This window comes from Callorhinchus milii, unplaced genomic scaffold (genome assembly GCF_018977255.1).
Source record: "Callorhinchus milii isolate IMCB2004 unplaced genomic scaffold, IMCB_Cmil_1.0 Scaffold78, whole genome shotgun sequence".
Classification (NCBI taxonomy): Eukaryota; Metazoa; Chordata; class Chondrichthyes; order Chimaeriformes; family Callorhinchidae; genus Callorhinchus; species Callorhinchus milii.
This window is the reverse complement of record NW_024704819.1, coordinates 18,559-41,156: the sequence shown is the minus strand read 5'-3', so window position 1 is coordinate 41,156 and position 22,598 is coordinate 18,559. Positions and strand designations below refer to the sequence as shown.

Sequence of the window (22,598 nt, the reverse complement as noted above, 5' to 3'; positions counted from 1 at the left end):
GAGCCTAATCCGCTAATAATTGGATCATGGCTGATCTGTACCTCAAGTAATCCTTTCAATTCCAATGTTACGTTTTCTACTATATCACACAATACCTTGACCTACCAAACAGCTTTCAACCTCACCATTGAAGGTGTGGAAGGATCCAGCATCCGCGACCATTTGCGGAAGAGAATTCCAGATTTCGTCCACCCTTTCAGTGAAACAATGCTTCCTGATTTCATTCTTAAAAGGCCTGGTTCTATTTTTATGACAATGCCCTGATTTTGCATTCCCCAGCCAGAGGAAATAGCTTCTCTTTATCTACCGTATCGTTTCGGGTTATCATCTTACGTATTTAAGATGATAACCCGAAACGATAAGGTAGATAAAGCCCCTTAACCTTCTAAACTCAAAGCAATACCCCTTAACCCCTTAACCTTCTAAACTCAAAGCATTACAATCCAAGTTTAAGCAGCCTTTACTCTCAATTTAAACCTTTTAGGACTGGTAACATTCTGGTGAACCTGAGTTGCAACTCCTCCAGGGCCATTATATCTTTTCTGTAGTGTGGTGCCCAAAACTGAACGCAGTATCCAGATGGAATCTGAGTAACACTCTATATAGCTGGAGCTTCATTTCTTCCCCTTTGTGTTCCAGGCTCCTTGAGATGAAGGCAGTGTTTATGTGACATCAACTATTAACATAGCAGGGATGGGAGAGGAAACAGGATCGACATTTTTAATAGTCAATCACTACAACGCCCAGAAAATATTCCACTACGAATATATTCCACTACACTGCACAGAATATATTTGTCACAATAACACTGTCAGCCCAGCTCTGATTCCCCGCAATGACTCCAGCTGCTTCTGTCCGTCTGAACTGAATTTACTCTTACACAACCTGAAACACATTAAAAAAAAATAAACCGATGAAATAATTATGCAAACTGTTCATGTCGCAGTCTAATAAATAAATAAATTCCTTCAAACTGATTCCATTCTGATACCCAGCCCTTTCTCTGTGTGTTTATCACATTAAACACTGACACAAACACTCACCAGATCTCCTCCAAACTGGTGCAGGTCTGTATGAGGCGGCGGAGAGCGGGGACAGAGCCGTCTGTGAAGGAGTTAGATCCAATGTCCAGGATCCTCAATGAGCGGCTTGTGGTGAGGGCGGAGACCAGATCATCAGTGCAGCCACCTGTCAGACAGTTATTCCACAGCCTGGAGATCAGAGACAAAGAGACATAACAGAGATCAAAGTAAATATCATTAATATAACCAACTGTATCCCAATTCAGGCCGTCAGCTATGAAAGGAAGAGGCGTCAGAGGCCAGAAGCGAATAGCGCCCTCAGATAGTCCATGCCACAAGTGAGGGAGCCTCAGGGTTTTTTTCCCGAAATCGAGAGAAAATATAAAATATAATAATATTTCTTGCATTTGATATAGCCCATTATCGTGTCGTCTAGACGTCTCAAAGTGCTTCACCTAATATACTGTTAAGTGAATTGACTGCATATTTTTTTTGAAAGGATACTTGAACTCCGGGAAAACGGTTTACCAATCGACTACAATCGGTTCACACTGACTGCAGGGTAAACGTAGGCTTGTGGAGTAAGAAAACTTGCCTGATGTTTCGCCCTGACCTGCCCGGGAATCATACCCAGGAACTCTCATTTGCGGGACGAATGCTCTAACTGGAATTGGATTCATTCAGATTCTGAGACACAGTGTGCTACTTACCCCAGACTTCGTATTTTACACTTCGGGTTCCTCAGAGCCTCACAAAGTCGCTTCACTCCACAATCTCCCAGTTTATTATCGTTCAGTATCAGCTCCGTCAGTGAGTGGTTTGTGCTGAGAGCGGAGGTCAGATCCTCGGTACAATCAGCTGTTAGATTGTTACCCCGCAGCCTGGAGATCAGAGACACAGAGACATAACAGGGATCAGATTAACCATAACGTTGACTACAGTTAGAGCCTTGGATGGGTTTGGTCGTCTGGGATAGAAGGGAGGGCCGGGTCCTGGTATTTTTGCAACCTTCACATTAAAATGTCGCTGTGTGTTTAACAGACAGACACAGTCAGGGTTGCCTTATTGGGTGAAGGTTCGTGTGATTCGAGTCTCAGGGAACCCAGAGTGTATGATAGGGGGCGGGGTGGGGGGGGGGAGTGGGCAGCTGGGGATGGGGATGGGGTGGGGGGGCGTTGGGTGTCGGGTGGGTTGTGGGTGTTGTGGCAGTGGGTGACTGCTACAATTTAATCAGCTAAAGTTGTATAAGGTCCACCGTAACAGCTCTGTCTGGGAAACAGCGCACTGTTTTGAAACCCCCACCCTGTAAATATTATCCCACAAAGATATTAAGAGATGAGCGTAAAGAATCTCTGATTCCAATGTTTTACCCTCAAATCCTGCCACTGAACCTGTCCTTGTAGATTTCAGGCACACATATTAATACTGTCCACACCTGCTCGGGATATCATAATCTCTGTTGAGAATAATTCACCGACAGCAAGTTCACAATATTTTACTTACCTCAGAGTCTGCATTTTACACTTCGGTTTCCTCAGAGCATCACACATGCGCTTCATTCCAGCATCTCCCAGATTATTGTTGCCCAGCCTGGGAACAGATTCAGAGAAAATGTGAATATAGTGTAACAGTATAATACAGATTGACATCTATATACTGGAGCCTTTCACGTGGGGAAGCTAGTCCCAAGGCGTTGGGACCATCGTCAGACACACCCGCATATGCACATACACTTGCAAATATCGACCTAAGTCGTGGTTGATCTGTGGAACAGATTACATTGATATTACTTTCACGTAGGGTAATGTCTCAAAGCTTTAAAGGGAAGGGTTTGGAAGTTTCGAGTGGCCCCCAGTCTCTATGGCCACAACAGTAAGAAATTGATTTGTAGCGCCTTGCTCTCATGAGGACACCATAATGCCCTGGACACTCAGGGGTTTGCACCTGAGCAAGGAGTTGGTGTGGGCTTCAGCTATTCTGAAGGCCCAATCGCCAACGGTGGTACGGGGGAACATGGAATAGGCGAGTGCCCGCCTAGCGAATGGAGGGATAGGTTGGTGACATTGGTTGATATTCCCTGTGTCATTCGTTGTTGGCTACTCAGTGCGGTGTGATCACTGAGGAATGTGGTGAACAGAGAGGAACTGCAACTGAGATGAGAGCAATGGAGGATATTGACGCTTAGTGTGATCTGCCAAGGATCATGTTGTGTCTTTAGGTACCACTGGAGGCCTCTGAGGTTTTCCAAATTTGAATAAACTAAGTGGTTCATAAGACCGTCTCCATGTACATCAGCGTCTGTGACATGATCTCTCCGGTCAAGTCATCGTAGTTACAACAATAATAAGCCTTATATTTGCTTCACCTGATCTCATCAAAACATCTAACATGCTGGCCTGCTGTATCTACTGTATTAGGGAGCTCCCCAGTGCCTAGTTTTGTCAGCTGCACAGTTTAGGCTGGATCTATTCCAGTAGAACTGTAACTTTCGGTCAATATGTGCAGGGCTAATGTCTTGGCTTCTGTCAGCCCAACCTGCAATCTACAACTTCACGTCTGTGGTTATGTTTCTACTCTTTCACCCTACAAACACTGTGAGCTCCAGACCTGTTTCTGGAAGATCTCAGGAGCTGGAAATGGAGACGCTTCTCCAGGGACAGGGGAACCCACACCTGTCAGACTGATGTCAGGCTGAGGGAGATGTGTTTGGGGTGAATTACATTGTAACAGATTTATAACCAATTGACTGGAGAGAGAGTTGCCCCTGGATAAAAGTGGTGCCGGAGCCCCCGGGAGGTCTCTTATCGCTGGAGTGCAACACGTGGAGATGTTGCTGACGAGAGAGGTGGACAAAAGAAGCCTCCGGCCTAACCACATGTTTAAGGGAGTGACTCCTGAGGGCCTGAGCTCGGGGGATGCTTAGAGGGATAGAGGTGAGAAGTGGTTCAGTGCGCTAGAAACTCCCGTTGATCATCTAATGTTTAATTTCAGTAAAGTCCTGGAGAATGACTTTCAAATAAGAAAAATAAGAATATGGAATTCAAACATAATAAACTTACTGTAACTCCTGACACTTGTGCAGAACAGGCATCAGACGCTGAAGACCCTCCTTCTGAATGTAGCAGCTGCTCAGATTCAGCAGTTTTATTGTGTCGCACAGTCCAATGGCCTGAGACACCACAACACAGTCTATAGGTGTCAGTCGCAATGCTTTCTCTGAAGAGAAGTCACCCAATGTGAGCGTTTGTACAGAGCCCAGTGTGAGCTGTGCCAGGGCTTGATTCTGAGATTCAAACAGGTAGTGGAGTGTGTTCAGCAGCTTCCCTTTCCCAGTGACGGTGTCTGTGTCGCTGATCTGAGCTTTAATCTTCTCCATCAGCCAATCGATCACCGCGCAGGTTGTCTGATGGACAAATGTACCCAGAAACTCCTCCAGGGGCTGAGCTGCCCGTGGGGAGGAGAGACCAGCAACAAAGCGCAGGAATATCTGAAACCGGCCGTCATTTTCCATGTCACTGCTCTTCAAACACCGCATTGTGTATTTGGGATGTGGAGACAGGAACTGAGCGATTGCGGCTACAAACTCCTGGATGGTGAGGTGCGGGAATGTGTAGACCACGCTGTGCTCTGAAGACTCTCTCTCCACAAGTTCCATGAGAAACCCAGAGAGGAACTGCGAAGGCTGGAGGTTATATTTAATCAGATCTTCATCATTAAAGACAATGTTTCTCTGGGAGACTCCAGTGAAGGCCATCTCACCAATCTTCAGCATCACATCACGGGGGTTTTCCATCTTGACACTGTGATGTGATAGTATGTTATAAATATAATAGGAGAAGAGTTGTGTGACTGTCTTGGGAACTCGCTGTTTGTTGCTGTGTTTGCGTGTAAAGAAGGGACCCAGTGACAGAGCGAGGATCCAGCAGTAGGACGGGTTATAGCACATGGTTAACAGGAGCTCGTTCTCCTCCACGTGGCTGTAAACAGCAGCTGCCACCTCCTGATCTTCAAAGAACTTGTGAAAATATTCCTTTCTCTCTTCACCCACAAATCCCAGGATTTCAGCCCAGACACTGACCTGAGCCTTTGCCAGTAAATGTAATGCAGTGGGGCGGCTGGTCACCAGCACTGAGCAGCCTGGCAGCAGCTTTCTCTGTATTAAACTGCACACAATATCAGACACCTCACACCAGAAACCAGGGTCTGTACACCTGTTCTGAGGCTCTGTGTCTCTATGATTCTCAACGAAATCAATCCTTCCTCTGAATTCATCCAAGCCATCAAATATAAATAGCAATGTCTCTGGGTGTTCCCACAGCTCATCTAGAACACGCCTGAGGTAAGGATACTCATCCAGAATCAGGAGGGTCAGAGTAATTCTGCAGTTTAGTCTGTTTAGGTCTCGGAATTTAAAAATAAAAACAAAGTGAAAGTGAGGATAGATTTTGCCTGTGGCCCAGTCATGGACAATCTTTTGCACCATGGTTGTTTTTCCAATCCCCGCCACTCCACTCACTACTGTGGAAGTCCCTGTGAAATTACCAGATCCGCTTCTCTTGTAGAATTTTCTCAACAAGGAAAATAAACCTCCTCCAGAGAAGCTGCTGTGGAACAGTTTATCAATTCGGATTTTTTCCAGCTCTCCCCGGAGCTGCTTCTGTCTCCACTCCTCGTGGTCTCTGCCTCTCGCCAGCAGCTCATGTTCTACCAGATCCCGGTCACGTACATCAGAAATGATTGTTAGCTCTGTGTAGCGATCAACCAACTGAAACTTCTTCACCTTCTCCTTTATCAGGATGGTCTTCACTTCCAGGTTCTCAGTTTGTTTCTTTAACGTCTCCTTGTGCAATTGCTGAATGGCTTCATGTGGAACAATAATCAATTGGAGAGTAAATTGAGAAATTATTTAGCATTATTAAAAAATGACATTTAGTTTCAGTTAAGGGGCTTTGAAAGAATGATTGCATTCTAAAGCGGTGCATACGAATTACTTTAAAGTGTAGTGATTGTGTTTCTTGAGCAGATGCAGCAGCCACATTGCGAAAAGCGACAGCAGCCACAAGTAGTGAGTGACTATGTTTATTTGAGGGATTGTTGGCCAGGAATCCGGGAGAGAGAAATTCCATTCTGTTTTCAAATAGTGCCGCTGGATCTTTAATATCCACCCGAATAAGCAGACAGGACCTCAGTTTAATGTCCAAATGACGGCATCGACTTCAATGCAGCACAACCCAGAATGGCACTGGAGTGTCAATATATCCTGTTGATGTTCAGGAACATAGGGACAGGAGTAGGCCATTCAGCCATCGAGCCTGTTCCGCCATTTAATTAGATCATGGCTGATCTATATCTTTACTGGAATTTCAAATCAAATTTCCTGCTATTTCCCCGTTTCCTTTAATACCCCGACCTACCAAAAATCTGCCAGTCTCTTTCTTGACGGAGTGGATGGATCCAGCATCCATGACCTTTTGGGGGAGAGAGTTCCAGATTTCTAACACCCTTTGAGGGAAAAAAATGCTTCCTACATTCACTCTTAAATGGTCTGGTTCTACTTGTAAGAATATCCTCCCTTGATTTGCGTTCCCCGAAACCAGGAAATAGCTTTCTGCATCTTCCCTATCAAATCCCTTTATCGCCCTAAAAACCTCCACCAAATCACCCCTCAATCTTCCAAACTCGAGGGAGTACAATCCAAGTTTAAGCAGCCTTTCTCGTAACTTTACCCTTTTTGGCCTAATAAGATTCTGGTGAATCAGCGCTGCAGCCCTTCCGAAGCTAATATATCTTTCTTGTGGTGTGGTGCCCAAAACTGAACGCAACAACAAGAACAAAACTACTTTTACAGAGTGCCTTTTACGTCGTTACTACTTGAGGTGTCCTGCTTTTCCCAGTCTACGTGAAAAACAAAATCTCCCACTATAACCACGTTGTTTTTGCTATATGCCACTCTGATTTCCGTATTTATATATTGTGAACTGAAACCCATAACTCTGATTGCGAGACAAGAGGAACACAAACTGAGCTGAAGAAACAGGGAGTAAACAATCTGAATTATATTAATAATAGTAATAATAGCAATAATACTTGATTTGATATAACGCTTTTCACGACTGCTAGACGTCCTAAAGTGCTTCACAGAATATACTGTAAAGATTGAAAATGACCAAATTATTGTCTTTTTTTTGTTTTCTTGGAGGGATTATTATTAGGCGTGTGGAGTAAGGAAACTTGCCCAAGGTTTCGCCCTGTCTGGATTTGAACAGACGTCAGAACATTGAAAACATGGTAGATATTCAGGGCATTATATGATGAATGTGTGACTTCTTGTAGGAAAGATCATTCCAAAGTAATACTTGCTGAAATAATTTAAGAATTAAATAAGGATCATTCCCCTCACTCCTCATCTCCCTTCTCCCATCTTCCTTCGGCTGCCTACTATCCCTCCCTCATACTTCTCACCTCCATACTCCCTTCTCCCCTCCATGTTCACTTTTCCCCTGCATACACCGCTCCATACTCCTTTCTCCCCTCCATACTCCCCTCTTCCCTCCATACTCCCCTGTCACCTACATACTCCCCTCTCGCCTCCATACTCTCCTATCGACTCCATACTCTCCTCTCGACTCCATACTCCCCTCTCCCCTCTATAATCCCCTCTCCCCTCCATACTCCCCTCTATACACCCCTCTCGCCTCGATACTCTCCTATTCCCTCCATAACCTCCTCTCCCCTCCATGCTCCTCACTTCCTTCCATACTACCCTCTCATCGCCATAATCCTCTCTCCCCTCAATACACGCTCTCCCCTCCATACACCGCTCTCCCCTCCGTACACCGCTCTCCACGCCATACTCCACTCTCCCGTCCATACTCCCCTCTCCCGTCCATACTCCACTCACCCGTTCATACTCCCCTCACCTGTCCATACTTCGCTCTCCCGTCCACACTTCACTCTCCCGTCCACACTTCGCTCTCCCGTCCACACTTCGCTCTCCCGTCCACACTTCGCTCTCCCGTCCACACTTCGCTCTCCCCTCCATAATCCCCTCTCCCCTCCATGCTAACCACGCCATCCTTACGCCCCTCTCCCCTCCATACGCCCCACTCCCCTCCATAGGCCCCTCTCCCCTCCATACGCACCTCTCCCCTCCATACGCACCTCTCCCCTCCATACGCCCCTCTCCCCTCCATACGCACCTCTCCCCTCCATACTCCCCTCTCCCCTCCATACGCCCCTCCATACGCCCCTCTCCCCTCCATACGCCCCTCTCCCCTCCATACGCGCCTCTCCCCTTCATACGCGCCTCTCCACCCCATACGCGACTCACCCCTCCATACGCGCCTCTCCCCTCCATATGCGCCTCTCCAATCGATGCGCCCCGCTCCAATCGATACGCCCCTCTCCCCTTCGTACGCCTCTCTCCCCTTCGTACGCCCCTCTCCCCTTCGTACGCCCCTCTCCCCTTCGTACGCCTCTCTCCCCTTCGTACGCCCCTCTCCCCTTCGTACGCCCCTCTCCCCTTCGTACGCCCCTCTCCCCTCCATACGTCGCTCACCCCTCCATAATACACTCTTTATCCATAATCCCCTCTCTCCTCCATAATCCCTATCGCCTCTATGATACTGTCTCGCTTCTATATTCCCCTTCTCCAGTCCACTGCATACCGCCTCTCCCGTTCATATTCACCTCTCTTTCCTCCTCCATGCTCCCCTCCATGCTGCCCTCCATGCTCCCCCCCCTGCTCCCCTCGCAATTCCATGCTCCCCTCAATGGTCCCCTCCGTGCTCTTTTCATCCCTCTATGCTCCCTTCTACTCTCCGTGTTCCCCTCCATGTTCCCCTCTCGGCTCCACACCCTCTTTTATGCTCCCCTCTCCCCTGCAAGCTTACCTGAATACTCCATGCTCCCCTCTCCCGTGCATGTTTACCTGTCTCCTCCATGCTCCCCTCTCCCCTCCATGCTCTCCTACCCAACTCTATACTCCCTTCCCCACTCCATAGTCCCCTCTCCCCACTCCATAATACTCTCTGCCCACCATACACCCCTCTCCCCAACATACTCCTCTCTCCAGAGCAATCTTCGCTCCCTCCTCCCACATCCCCCCTCCCCTCGTTCGTATTTTCTGGATATCATCAGTAAATGGTAAACTGCCAAACTGTGTATTTCAGAAGTGATTGACTGGTTTGTATCTTGTCACTGTCACATACCTTTCAGATCACTGGAGACATCTGATACACTTCGGACAATGGTCACTTCATCCACTAGACTGGCACCTGTTTGAATAGAGTTAATATTATTAAATTGAAGGGATAGTGTATCAGTAATATGTGAATGGAGGCACAGAGTAACACCACACGTTACCTTGTTGCTGTATTTCCGTCATGATTTTGTTCAGTTTGGGCAAAGTGGGCCTCATTTTCACAAAAGATTCCCACATCACTCTCCGGGCCTCAGAACCTTTCCCCATCACCAGGTTCAGAAGAAATTTGGAGCTTTGTCTCCTCTTCCCACTGTGTGTGAGTTCAGTGACTTTCTGCACAGAGTGAGCATTAATGTATTAATGTGTGAAACATGAACAGTGACAGTGATCAGCAATGCCCAGCTCCATTGACGGATTTGATGGACTTGCTTCCTCTTTCATCCACAAACTGCTTTCCTCTGTGACCACGCCTTTCATCATCTGACCTCCCCGACACTTCCCAAATCCAGCTCGGGTTCTAACTTCACTGTCCAGTGCCTTGTGACTTCCTCGCCACGCGAACGGCGTTAAATAAACGCAAGTTTCTGTTCTCAGTTTTTTGGTCGTATAGACACCTCTTACACTGCGCTGTACTGATCCACGACACACATATGGTGCATGTCCTGTATTTTAACATAAAATGCTTTGGCTTATGCTTTTGCATATGCTGTTTGATTGCTATTGTTGATTTTCTGAAAAAAGCAGCACATGAGCCGTGCAGGCAAGCACTGACTTGGTGAGACTTTAACAAATGAAAGGAAAATGATGCATTCTGTCTCAAACCTACTTTGTGCTCCTGCGGACTGAAACATTCCTTCTGTCTGAGCCTTGAGCTGATGTCCTCCACGCCTTCCTCAATGGCCTGTTCCAATCTGTCCCGGTAGAACTTAGTCAGTCTGTGCAGCTGGTAATCATCATACAGGGTCAGGGTCTCAGTGAATAAGGTATTTGTACCTGCTAGCAACCAATAAAAACATTAGTCAGATATTGTTTTACTCTTTTTCCTCGGAACATGTTTCGGAAAATATTACTATGTTGATCGTAAAAAAAAGCCCTGAATAAACAGACCTCAGTTGGTCATAAACACCATTTAGTAGCTGATATCAGAGACGTGTCAGACTGGCTCAGTTGGTATGACTCTCGCCCCTGAGACAGAGGGTTGTGGTTCAATTTCCACATAAGGATTTTGACCTCATAAACCAGCCTGACAATCCACTGCAAGTATCCTCACTGGATCTTTATTTTAAATCCGCTGGTTACCAATCTACCCTCCAGAGGAAAGAGTTTATTCCGCTCTACTCTATCAAAACCCTTCCTAATTTTGAACATCACTCATTGATCTATTAAGTTGAACACATGCATACCATAGTCAGAAGTTTGCAGGTTAAAGCCCCTATTCTCTCTAGGCAGCAACAACAACAACAACAAGATTCCATTTATAGAGCGCCTTTCACGTCAGGAGGACGTCCCAAGGCGCTGCACAGTTGGGTCATGACCCGAGCAGGGGGGAAATGGTCAGGGTGAGGGGAGGGAAGGGAGGGAGAGAGGAGGGGGGAAATGGTCAGGGTGAGGGGAGGGAAGGGAGGGAGCGAGGAGGAGGAAGAGAGTCGAGAGGGGAGCTGAAGGCTCGGTCAAAGAGAAAGGTTTTGAGACCGGCCTTGAAGGAGGAAAGGGAGGAAGCAAGGCGAAGGCACTGGGGGATGGAGTTCCAGAGCCTCGGGGCTGAGAGGCTGAAGGCCCGACCACCGATAGTAGGGCGGTTGGGGCGGGGGACGTGGAGCAGACCGGAGCCAGAGGAACGGAGGGTACGGGCAGGTAGGTAGGGGGATAGTAGGTTGGAGAGGTAGGAGGGAGCAAGGCCGTGAATGGCCTTGTAGGTGAGGATGAGGATCTTGAAATCAATCCTCTGGGGGATGGGGAGCCAGTGGAGGCGAGCGAGGGTAGGAGTGATGTGGTCCCGAAGCCTGGTGCGGGACAGTACACGAGCTGCAGAGTTCTGAATGACCTGCAGCTTGTGGAGGGCGGTGGTGGAGTGGGGGTTGAGCAAGTCGGAAATGTAGGGAGGTGCAAGACATACAGGGTTTGAAAACGAGGAAAAGGATTTGAAAGTCGATCCTTTCGGAAATTGGGATCTAGTGCAGCCTGGCAAGGACTGAAGTGATTTGGATCCTTCCCTTTCTGTGGTTTGGCATCCGAATAGCGGAGATAATTAAATAATGTTGATGGTGGAACTAAGGAGACCAGGAGGGAGGGCATTCGAAATGTCCAGCTGAGAAGTGGCAGAGGCGTGGATGAGGGTTTGGGCTGCTGCGGATGTGAGGTACGAACAGAGGCGGGTAATAATAATAATAATAATAATAATCCTTGCATTTGATATAGCGCTTTTCACGTCGGGAGGACGTCCCAAAGCGCTTCACAGAACACACTGTAAAGTGAATTGACTGTATATTTGTGGGCGAACGCGGCAGCCAATTGCGCACAGCAATGTCCCACAAATAGTCGTAAATTGAAAATGACCAATTTTTTTTATTATTGTTTTTTTTTGAGGGATTATTATTAGGCGTGTGGAGTAAGGAAACTTGCCCAAGATTTCGCCCTGCCTGAAATTGAACTCATGTCTCTCAGTTGGAAAGCGAGTGCTCTAACCACTGAGCTACAGGACTCCACTAATGTGACAGAGGTGAAAAAACAAACTGTCCTGGTCAGGGAACGAATGTGGGGGAGAAAAGAAGGCTACGGAGAGAACCTGACACCTAGTTTGCGCACGGGTAGGGTGTGTTTGTGGGAGAGCCCGAGGAGGTTGAGGTGTTCGGAGCCACATGAAAGAAGATGTTGACGGGAGCCAAAGTGTATGGCTTGGAAGGATGGATGGATCTTGCTGACGTTCAGCTGCAGGAAGTTTGCACTCATCCACGCCTTAATGCCCGTCACACAAACTGACAAAGCATTAGAGGACTGGGAGTTGCAGCTGGAGGAGAAGGAGGAAGCGGTGAAGTAGATTTGTCTATCATACATGTGGGCTGTGTTCACTTTACACATAATGGCTGTGGCTGGCAACTTTAGAAGGAACTGATTTGGAAGCATACTATGCCCCAGGAATGATTTTCCACAACAAGACCTAACCATGTTCCGGGCAGGCTGGTATGTCACTGCAAGCCCTGCCCATGTGTCAGGTTGGATGTATTTTCACTGCAAAACCTGCCACGGGTCAGTCTGTATGATCTGTCATTATCAGCGATTGGTTCATGAACCGTCCAACATGTCCCTGATCTTCCATTTCACAAATTAGGAATTTCCTCAACCCCAATAAAAATTGACTGAACTTTCGTTTCCAACGTGTGTGAGATAAATGTACCTGCTTTTGTTTAAAAGTACTTAATAAACACATTACATTTTTTCATTATCATCTCTTTGAAATTTTCCTTAAATTCAGTTAAAGGAAAGCCATTACCTGTTGGTGTTTTGCAGGGGGCTTGATCCACACCACGGGTCATTCCATCGCCCTCTGCACTGGCACTTGGTTCAGTCTCCGTGGAGGCCATCTCACTCCAATCTCCCAAAGTGGTGGAACCGATTCACAATGTAGTTGGGCAACACCAGATGTGGTCGCTGTTTCAGTCCTGCCAGATGTACACATGCTTAGTAGTGGTGATGGTGACCATTTAATCGAATTATCTGTTTTCCCGTGGTTCTGTGTTTCAGAAATATATTTCCCCTTTCCCAACAATATTCAAAAATCCCCCCCAATTGCTGCTAAGTGCAGCCTAGTTTGTAAGATTTGCGACAGGTGCTGAGCGTTTTTAACAGTTGCAAGACTAACAGGGAATCCAGACGTGATCTCTCAGGCAAAAACACACGGTTAACATTTCTAATGGACTGTCCTTCTTCCTCATTATTAACATTTATCCTACAACGAAATAAATTGCAAGAGTATCGTCATGATAAATTCAGCAATTAAGTATATTCAGGTGTCTTACTCAATTGTAGTTAGGTGGAAATGTACTGACGTTTCTTGCATTTGTTTTCTTTCAAGTTAGGAAGATGTCTCAAAACACTTCCCCGCTTATGGCGAATTATAGTGAATCTGTATTTTGTAGGTGAATATAGCAGCCAATTTTACAGAATCATAGGAAACAGAAGGAGGCCATACAGACAATTTCGTCTTTGAAAAGAGCTACCCAAATTAAAGCCACTCCCCCGCTTTCTCCCCATAGCCATGCAAATTTCCCTTCCCCAAATAATTATCTACTTCTCTCTGCTTCTTCTCTAGAATCGGCTTCTACCACCCTTTCAGACAATGTATTCCAGATGCGAAAAAAATTCTCCTCCCCTCCCCGCTGCTTCTTTCAACAACTATTTTAAATCGTTGTCCTCCGGTTACCGACCCACCCACCAGTGGAAATTGTTTCTCCTTGTTCACCCTATCGAATCATTTCATCATTTTGAAAACTTCTATTAAGTCTCCCCTAAACCTTCTGTGCTCCAAGGAGAATAATCCTAGCTTCTGTAGCCTCTCCTGATAACTGAAATCCCTCATTCCTGGTCTCCTGCTGTAAATCTCCTTTGCACCCTCTCCAATCCATTGACATCCTTCCTAAAATGTGGTGCTCATTACTCTTCACAATCTCTAGCTGAGGCCCAGCCATTGTTTTATAAATGTTCATCATCACTTCTTGACTTTTGTATACTATGCCCCTATTTATAAAGCCTAGTATCCTGTATGCTTTCTTAACAGCATTATATACCTGTCCTGCCACCTTGAAAGATTTACTTATATGAACCCCAGTCTCTTTTTTCCTTCACCCCCTTTAAAATTCTTCCATCTATTTTATATTGCCCCTCCTCATTCTTCTTCCTAAAATGTTTACTTCACATTTCTCCACAGTAAGATGTATACGTCACGTGTCTGCCCATTTGACCAGTCTCTCTGTACCCCTTACATTATGCTACGATCCTCCTCACTGTTTGCTACCTTTCCTAGCTAAGTCTCAACTGGAAATTTGGAAATTGTACTTCTACACCAAAGTCCAGGTTATTTATGTAGATCAGAAACAGCAGTGGATCCAATAGCGACCCATGGGGGATACCGGTGAACACATCTCTCTCAGCTTTCTGTCTCCCAACCAGTTCTGTATCAATGCTACTTCTCTGCATTTGATACCGTGGGGTTCCAGTTTGCTTACCATTTTCTTATGTGGCACTTTACCGAACACCTTTTGAGAATCCATATAAACAACATCAACTGCACTACCTTCATCGATACTCTCCAATCCTTCATCAAACGGCTCTATCGGGTTCTTCAGGCCCGATTTGTCTTCAGTAAACCAATGTTGACTGTCTTTTATTAACCTATATTTTATTGAGTGAAATTTTATGTTATCCCGGATTATATTCTCCAGACGTTTCCATCCCAATGACGTCAGTGTGACTGGCCTTGCTTTAACAATCTTTCCCGGGTTTATCCTGGCATTCACGCTTGCCCAGCCCAGCTCCATGCCACCAATAGTGACAAAAACACACACTTCTCCAGATCAGCCCCATGGCGTCCTCACCAAGACTGACCCTCACACATCCCCAAATCAGCCCCATGCCACCATCACATACTTCCCCGACTGAGCACCACGTCATCAACACTGATACACATCTACAACCCAGCATCTTGCCACCAATACTGACACACACACAATTTACCAGCTCAGCCCTATGCCACCAACACTGACACACGCAGACTTCTCTAGCTCAGCCCCATGTAACCAAGTCTGACACATCCAATTCCCCAACTCAGCCCCATGCCACAGACACTGACACACTCTTCACCAGCAAAGCCCCATAGTGTCCTCAATAACACTGACCCACACATACTTCACCAGATCAGCACCAGGGTGCCCTCACCAAAATTGACACCAACACATTCCACAAGCTCAGCTCCATGTTGCCCTCACCAACACTGATGCACACACGCAACCAGCTCAGCTCCATGTCACCAACAATGACACACATATACTTCCAAACCTAACCCCCAAGTCACAACACTGACACACACAGACACTTCATCAACTCAGCCCCACGCCACCAACGCCGACATACACATACTTCAACTCAGCCCCATGACACTAGCACTGACAAGCACACACTGTCAGGCATCAAATGCTGATTGATCTCCGTCTATCTTCAGTTGAATGCAGCCTGTTTGAGTCCTGACAGTATTTACTCACCCTAGGTATTGACGGCATCAATCTATATCAAAGCTAAATTCACGTTTTTGTGCCAATGAGAAGATCATTGTCTTATTCCACCTTAATTGTCCTTTAATCCGTGTAACTTGTCTCTCACTCACGCTTGGCTTTCGCTCACCTCTATAATATTGCTTACCTGCAGCTGCACGTCTCACACCTCCTTCCCCTGGTGTGTCCAAAAACATATATACATCTTTATTATATTGGGGCCAGACTATATGAATCCCTTACTCAATGGCAATCAAACACGCTCTCTACTCAAACTGCAGACCATACAAAACTGCAGCTTGTTTGCGATCCTACACCGGTCTCCATATCTCTATCATTAATTCCTCCCGAAATGAATGGCGCTATACAAATGTGATGTTCTATTGTTTTACCATCATCCTCTCGCTCCACTCGATGCTGTAGTATGTGATTTGGTTGTCGGGTATCAGGCACATGTACTAACCCATCACCGTGATTCTCTCTGATATCCTCAGTCTTAATATTTCTAGTTCTCAGTCTTCCATCTCCCGTACACTTGTCTCCGCGACCCGGGATGGCCCCCATCACCCGTATCCTTGTCTCAATGACCCGGGACGGCCCCATCTCCCGTACCCTCGTCTCCACGACTCGGGACGGCCCCGTTCACAAAGTTAACGGAACTCTTATACCGAAGCTCGTCCATTCATGGTGCGGACATCAGATCATTTGGTCGAAATCATGCTGGATTCACTTGAACACCTCATGGGGTGTACGTGCCTCAACGCACATAACATTGTACTTAAGACCCCTGTTATTTGATCTAACCGTCTAACATAGAGGACTGATCAGTTTAGGGCTGTATCGGCTGCTCATTATTTTGTGGTGTGCGATCATTAGTACTTTCCTTTAAAGTGACTGGTTATGTCTTATCAGTATCCCGGGATGGTACCAAAGTCCTCCAGTTTAAGCAACTTGCTCATTAGTTGCTATTCTTGAGGGTTGCCTTCTGTCGCTTGGCCCTGTCAGAATCTAGCGAATTATTGTTCAGTCGAGATCCTGTGTCGACCGATACCTTGGACCGTTATCTCTGTGGGCGTGTTGTCATTTATTGATAAGAGGTGACCCCCTGCCCTTTTTCCAAAGCTGTCCTGTTATTCTTTCAAAAACAGAGAAAACCAGATGTGTCCTATGCCATGACTGTCAGTCCAGTTGCCCCCCACACTTAACTAAAAGTTAACCCATTCACAACATCTACTATGATTCTAGCAGTATACAAAAAGAGTGTATTCTAACACCCCACCGCCCAGGAATATATATTCTAACTCCTCTCCCCTCAGCCTTCAGAATCACCCGCTGCCTGGCCCTCCTACAGCAGCTCTCAGGCTGTTTGTCATCTGAAACCTTTCTGAAACCTGACACTCACTATTGGGAGCGGCGACTCTCACAAAATCACCGCCAACCATCTGACAAGTCAAAGTGTATAATTCGCTGATCGAGATTTTAAAACTTCCATAGAATTGAAATGGTTTCAGCCACACAGATTAAAGTATTCAGCAAAGTGCGGTGATATGGTCATCTATCCCAACATGAACCTGTTAAAAGTTTACCTGCTGACCTGTACTTACCACATGAGCAAACACCTGGTCTCCAGGGTATACAGGACTCACAAACTGATATAATTATTAACCACCGCTAAACAGAGTTCTTCAGAAAAACTATGCATTAGTTTTCTATCTGTTACATTTTCCTTACTTTGTTAATCTTATTTCTACCGTTTTGCCCTTCTCTTCCCTCTTGTGGGTTCGCTGTTGCTGTACAGGAAAGCTGCAGCTCTCAGGCTGTTTATGCTCCGAAAAAATTCTGAAATTTGACTCTTACCACAGGGAGCGGCGATTCCCAGAAATGTATATCCAACCAGTCTGACAACTCGCAGTGTATTTTGTTTGCTGACATAGATGTGCAAATTTACAATAATCTACCGGGAGTGAAATAAATACAAAATCCATTCTCTTTTCTGCCCCCACCTTTGGAAACCATCACAGTCCCTTCGCCTCATTCCATCCCTTGCCTCCTTCAGAGTATGTCTCAAGACCCTGCTCTTCGACCTTCTGCTTCCCGAAACCGCACACAACGGCTGGAGTTGGCTGTTCACCGACAAATACACTGCCATTGCACATCGGAGTAAAATCCTGCAAAGCTTTCAGATTTTTGGACAACATGATAAGGAATTGTGTATATATATATATACGGAGCTTTATGTTCACTGTGTAAATGATACTCACTACCATTGAACAAGGCACTGCAGTTATTGACGCCTCATTTTTCTTCGCTTCCCAGTGTCAGGAATCCCTTGTTATATTCCTCAATCCTGATCTCCAATGGTTAGGGAGGTGCATTTGGGAGATAGGTTGTAGGGTTGTAAAGTGACGATGTTTCCAGATTCTAATTGTGAACCATGTCAGCATACCCCACCAAACTGTCCCACGGACAGACAAACAGTTTTACCAAGTTACCACACTGCAAAAAGACTTTAATGTAAAGATTCTGTTCTCTTTCCTCTAGTTGTAGATCTTCTGATATCTTTATAGCAGATTTCTGGATTATTTGAGACTTCATTAGTTTAGGACATTTCAGTAAAATCACTCATTACTTTGAATGTAAACATTGGCTGTTAATGTATACCCTGCTCTCACTCCTGGACCTAATACCAGGTCGTTCTTGCAGATGGACCTGATGTTGAGATGCCTGAGTGGAGGGCAGATCAGGAGAGAGAGAGGCGCAGGAGTTACTTCCAGATTTAGGGAGGCCCTTGGGTGAGAAGGGATTTGGAGAAGAGGCTGAGAATCTTGGGATATAATGAGAAATAGAGTCTCCAACAAAAGGGAGGTGATGAACATGTCATGTTTGGAGGATTGGGGATGTGGGGAGGAAATCCCATCTTCTCGTTTTTTGGAACAGTGACGGTGGATCTGAAGCTCTGAGGGGTTCCCCTTGACCAAAAACCGGAAGCTGTTAATGCTGCTCTGCATTACTTGTCAGTTTTGCAGTGGAGAGAAAGTTAATAATAAATAATAAGATAGTTGTCCTTATATTTGATTCAGCGACTTATCGTGTCTGCGGGTCGTCTCAAAACCCTCCACTGTAAAGTGAATTTCCCTGTATATAGCAACAAATGCATTTGTATAATAACAGTCAGCAAGGGAAGCATTCCAGACGCTTGAAGCTGGGTTGCAATTTAAATCTGAAGTTAGATCATGTTTTGCCTCCCCAACTCTCTGGGTGATCCACACAATGACACGGAGTTGTTCAGACAAGCAGACACTCGGTATCCAGGGATTTGATGCTGGTCCAGGGAGCAGGACTGAGCTTGTCCTCCAGCCCCAGGGAGCACTGTACAATCTCCAGGGAAGTGCAGGAGCTGCAGTTTGAAGACAGGGTCAAGTCCTTAGTCTCTGCATGAAATTCCTACCTTACCATATTTGGGCTGAGAAATGACTTTCGGATAAGTTTGGGTCACGTGGGTGTCTGACACTGGTTTACATAGTTAACGGGAGCTGAGTGGGTGTAGTGACTGGTCTGCCCTAATAAGTGTTGCTGATGAGCCAGGCTGGGCTGTGCTGCCATCATCACTGCCGTGGAAAACTGCGGACACCCTCGGCCCAGAAACCGGACTAGAGACCACCAGAGAGGGTTGGCTCGATTATCCATTCCATTGCCGTACAGGTCCGCTCCACCCTCGGCGGCCGTGCCTTCAGCCACGATGTCCCGAGGCTCTGGAACTCCCTTCCTCACTCCCTCCCCTTCTCTTCCTATTTTCAGGTCTCTGCTGAAGACCTTTCTTTTCGTCCCCCCCCTCCCCCTGGCTCGGTCCCTGGATCTGTTACTGTGAAGCGCTCTGAGACGCCGTCCGGCGCGGAGGGCGCTATATACATCCAAGTTGTTGTTGTTGCTACTTTAGTGAGTTTAGCTTCAACGAGTTTCCACTTAACCTCCCCCAACAACGCACCCCCCCTTCCTGAAACCTGACTCTAAAGGGAGCGGCGCTTCTCGCTAAATCACCTCCAACCATCTGACAAGTCCCTACCTGTATAATTTGCTGATGTGGATTTTAAAACTGCAATAGTATTGAGATGGTTTCAGCAACAGCGATTATAAATATTCAATAAAGTATGGTGATATGGTCATGTATTCCAACATGAATCTGCTCACACTTTACCTGTTGAGCTGTACTTGACACATGAGCAAACACCTGGTCGCCAGGCGATACAGGAATCAAAATCTGATATAAGTGTTCACCACCGCGACATACAACGCATCAGAAAAACTGTGGGTTAATTTTCTGTCTTCTGCTGTTAGTTCTGTTTCTTTGTTTTATGTTCTATTCCCTCCTGTGAGTTCCCTTCTGCTGTACAGACAAGCGGCAGCTCTCGGGCTGTTTATGATCTCAAACATTCCTGAAATTTGACTCTCACCACAGAGAGCGGCGATTCTCAGAAATACATCCCCAACCAGTCAGACAAGTCATTCTGTTTCGTGTTTACTGACAGAGCTGTTGAGCTTTAGAGCAATCTACCGATAATCAAAGAAATAAGAAATCTATGTTTTGTTTTTTTCTGCTCCCACCTCTGGAACTGCGCCTCACATTGCCTTCGCCTCATTCCCTCTTTGTCTCCTTTGACCTTCAGTCACCATCTTAATAGCGGGGCAATGGGACACACTAAGCTCAGAGGGATGGGCGGGGGCTGGGGGGGACGAGTAGCGATAAACGTGGTGAGTTAGAGTAAGACCCCCCAGTTAGGTAAGTGAGTGGTACTAGCTGGGGTAAATGTCTGGGAATGGGATCGGTTGGGGTTAGATTGATGTAGTGGGACTAGTTGGGGTAAGAGCGGGCGGAGTGGTGCTAATTTGGGTGAGAGTCGACAGTGTGATTAGTTAGGGGTTGGGATTGGGAGAATTTGACACACGGCAATGATGCTTTCAGACAAGGAACCCTCAGGTGGTGGAGGAGAGGCGATCAGCCTTATTGTTCTGGGGCTGTGGAGAAGGAATCAGTCCAATCTCTCTCTCTCGTCAGGGACTTGCATGTGGGTCACACAGTCACGGCACTTTACAGTGCATCCGTTGAAGCGCTTGGAGACGTCTTGAACATGCGATGAGTCGCTATAACAAACGCGAGGATCAGTAAACTTGCAGGTTCAAGCTCTGCTTCTCCATGTCAGGATCTCACCGGAAGAGTTTTATATATCGTAATATGGCTGTGATAAAACTTTCACAGAGGGAAATCCAGCACAAAGCATCAGTCTCCAAACCAAACTGGGAATTTTCTGCATCCCACCTACACAGGGAATTTCCAGAGAGAGATTGTTCTAATGGAATGTGCACTCTCACTCCCGCTGGAGTGATGCATCACACAACAAGATACAACAAGATCTCATTTATAGAGCGCCTTTCACGTCGGGAGGATGTCCCAAGGCGCTGGACAGTTGGGTCGGGACCCGAGCATTGGGGGAAATGGTCAGGGTGAGGGGAGGGAAGGGAGGGAGCGAGGAGGAGGTAGAGAGTCGAGAGGGGAGCTGAAGGCTCGGCCACCGATGGTAGGGCGGTTGGGGCGGGGGATGTGGAGCAGACCGGAGCCAGAGGAACGGAGGGTACGGGCAGCTAAGTAGGGGAAGAGTAGGTCGGAGAGGTAGGAGGGAGCGAGGCCGTGAATGGCCTTGTCGGTGAGGATGAGGATCTTGAATTCCATCCTAATCACTCTGTTCCGGAGAGTAAAGGCAAGGAATGGCAAGAGCCAAAGTTTGGGCACCCGAGAGCATGCGTTGGAGTAACTGCTGGAATCTAATCAGCGAAAACCCCATGGCTCGCAATTGATATTGCTGCCCGGCGAGCTTTCCTATTTCTTTTCCAGCTGGGAACACCGTACAAGTTAGGACTTTTTTACAGGGTTAATAGGAGCCGACTAGGAGGATATCTGCCCCAGTGTCTGGTCTGCCCTTCGGGTGCTGTCGATGAGCCGGACTGGGCTGTGCTGCTATCAGCAGTGCCCTGGAATACCACGGACCCGCCACCGGCTCAGGAAACAGAGCAGAGTCGGTTACGGGAGGACGCCTCGATTCCGATAACCTGCAGCCAAACCTTTCCACCTCGGAGCCGGTTCAGCCCTTCGGATAACCCGCCCACTCACTCCCCTCACCCCCACGGAGGGCGTTTGAATGAGGCGCCCCCACTCCCCTGTCCACTCTGCCTGGAGAAGACGCATAACATCAGACACCAAATTGAGAAACATTTTTACAGATTATCAGATGGAGAAGAGGAAGAACTGAAGATTTTTGCAGATATTTGCTCACCAGTGATCACAGGGACGCGCTGAGCTGCTCCCCAGTGACTGGAAACCACCAGCTCCTTCAACCAGTTCTCTCCTGGTCCCCAATCAGCAGCACTCGGTGATCTCTCCCACCCACCAGCACCAACCTGCTGGTAATGTGCCCAATGGCTGGTTATGGGAAGGTTTGTGAGAGACGCTCACACCTGTGTGACAGACAGGTTCAGCCCCTGAGCCGCATTCCGTCTGAGACACTCCTGACATTTGATTCTGACTATAGGGAGCGGCGCTTCTTGGAAAAACATAAATGGAACCGGTTGGACAAGTCGCTGCCCGTTTGCCTCAAATATTTAACCGTTTGTCAAACCTCTCCGCAGTGAAGCAATAAGTGCAAATATCAGCGTTTTGTGCAAAACGCAACCCGGTGTCCGCCGATGTAGTGCGATATTGTGTCACGTTAACAGATGATATGTTCCTGTACCGGTCTGTACTCTGAGCTGATGTCTGTCTGTGGGTCTGTGTGTGTGTGTCTGCACTCTGTGTGTGTGTGTGTGTGTGGATGGTGACTGGGGGGATGACATGGCCGTTGTGGAACCGCGGGAGGTGGTGATGGCGGCGGAGACGACGGTCAGTGTTGGTGACAGAGAGTGAGAGAGTGTGACAGAGAGAGTATCAGAGTGAGAGAGAGAGAAAATGAGAGAGTGTGAGAGAGAGAGAGTTTGTGTGTGAAAGAGAGATTGTGAGAGAGAGTTGAGAGTGTCACCAACACTAACCTCTCTCACACTCTCTCAAGTTTACACACACTGATA

The 22,598-nt window shown here is 47.0% G+C and overlaps 1 protein-coding gene across 3 annotated transcripts; it reads right to left on the bottom strand.

Annotated features, from left to right (window-relative positions):
- Positions 1 to 336: 336 nt before the first annotated feature.
- LOC103171857 (NACHT, LRR and PYD domains-containing protein 3-like) lies at positions 337 to 21,990 on the bottom strand. 3 transcript variants are annotated; one of them, XM_042345706.1, is made up of 10 exons: positions 21,815 to 21,990; positions 12,716 to 12,884; positions 10,052 to 10,221; positions 9,387 to 9,558; positions 9,233 to 9,298; positions 4,082 to 5,882; positions 2,526 to 2,612; positions 1,733 to 1,903; positions 1,044 to 1,211; positions 337 to 885 (listed from the first exon to the last, which is right to left on the bottom strand). In XM_042345706.1, the coding sequence occupies exons 2-10, from the start codon at positions 12,804 to 12,806 to the stop codon at positions 798 to 800; spliced, it is 2,814 nt and encodes a 937-aa protein (XP_042201640.1). In that variant the 5' UTR covers positions 12,807 to 12,884; positions 21,815 to 21,990; the 3' UTR covers positions 337 to 797. The 3 variants fall into 3 exon arrangements, with proteins under 3 accessions (XP_042201640.1, XP_042201642.1, XP_042201641.1); XM_042345708.1 differs by having other exon boundaries at positions 10,052 to 10,218; XM_042345707.1 differs by lacking the exon at positions 21,815 to 21,990 and having other exon boundaries at positions 12,716 to 12,889.
- Between the last annotated feature and the right edge of the window lie 608 nt (positions 21,991 to 22,598).

Excerpts from the sequence above, each read along its gene's own strand:
- LOC103171857 (XM_042345706.1), bottom strand. The coding sequence starts at position 12,806 with ATGGCCTCCACGGAGACTGAACCAAGTGCCAGTGCAGAGGGCGATGGA. Across the intron at positions 5,883-9,232 it reads TGTCTCCAGTGATCTGAAAG|CCATTCAGCAATTGCACAAG; the intron begins GTATGTGACAGT and ends TTCCACATGAAG. Across the intron at positions 886-1,043 it reads ACCAGTTTGGAGGAGATCTG|GTTGTGTAAGAGTAAATTCA; the intron begins GTGAGTGTTTGT and ends AATGTGTTTCAG.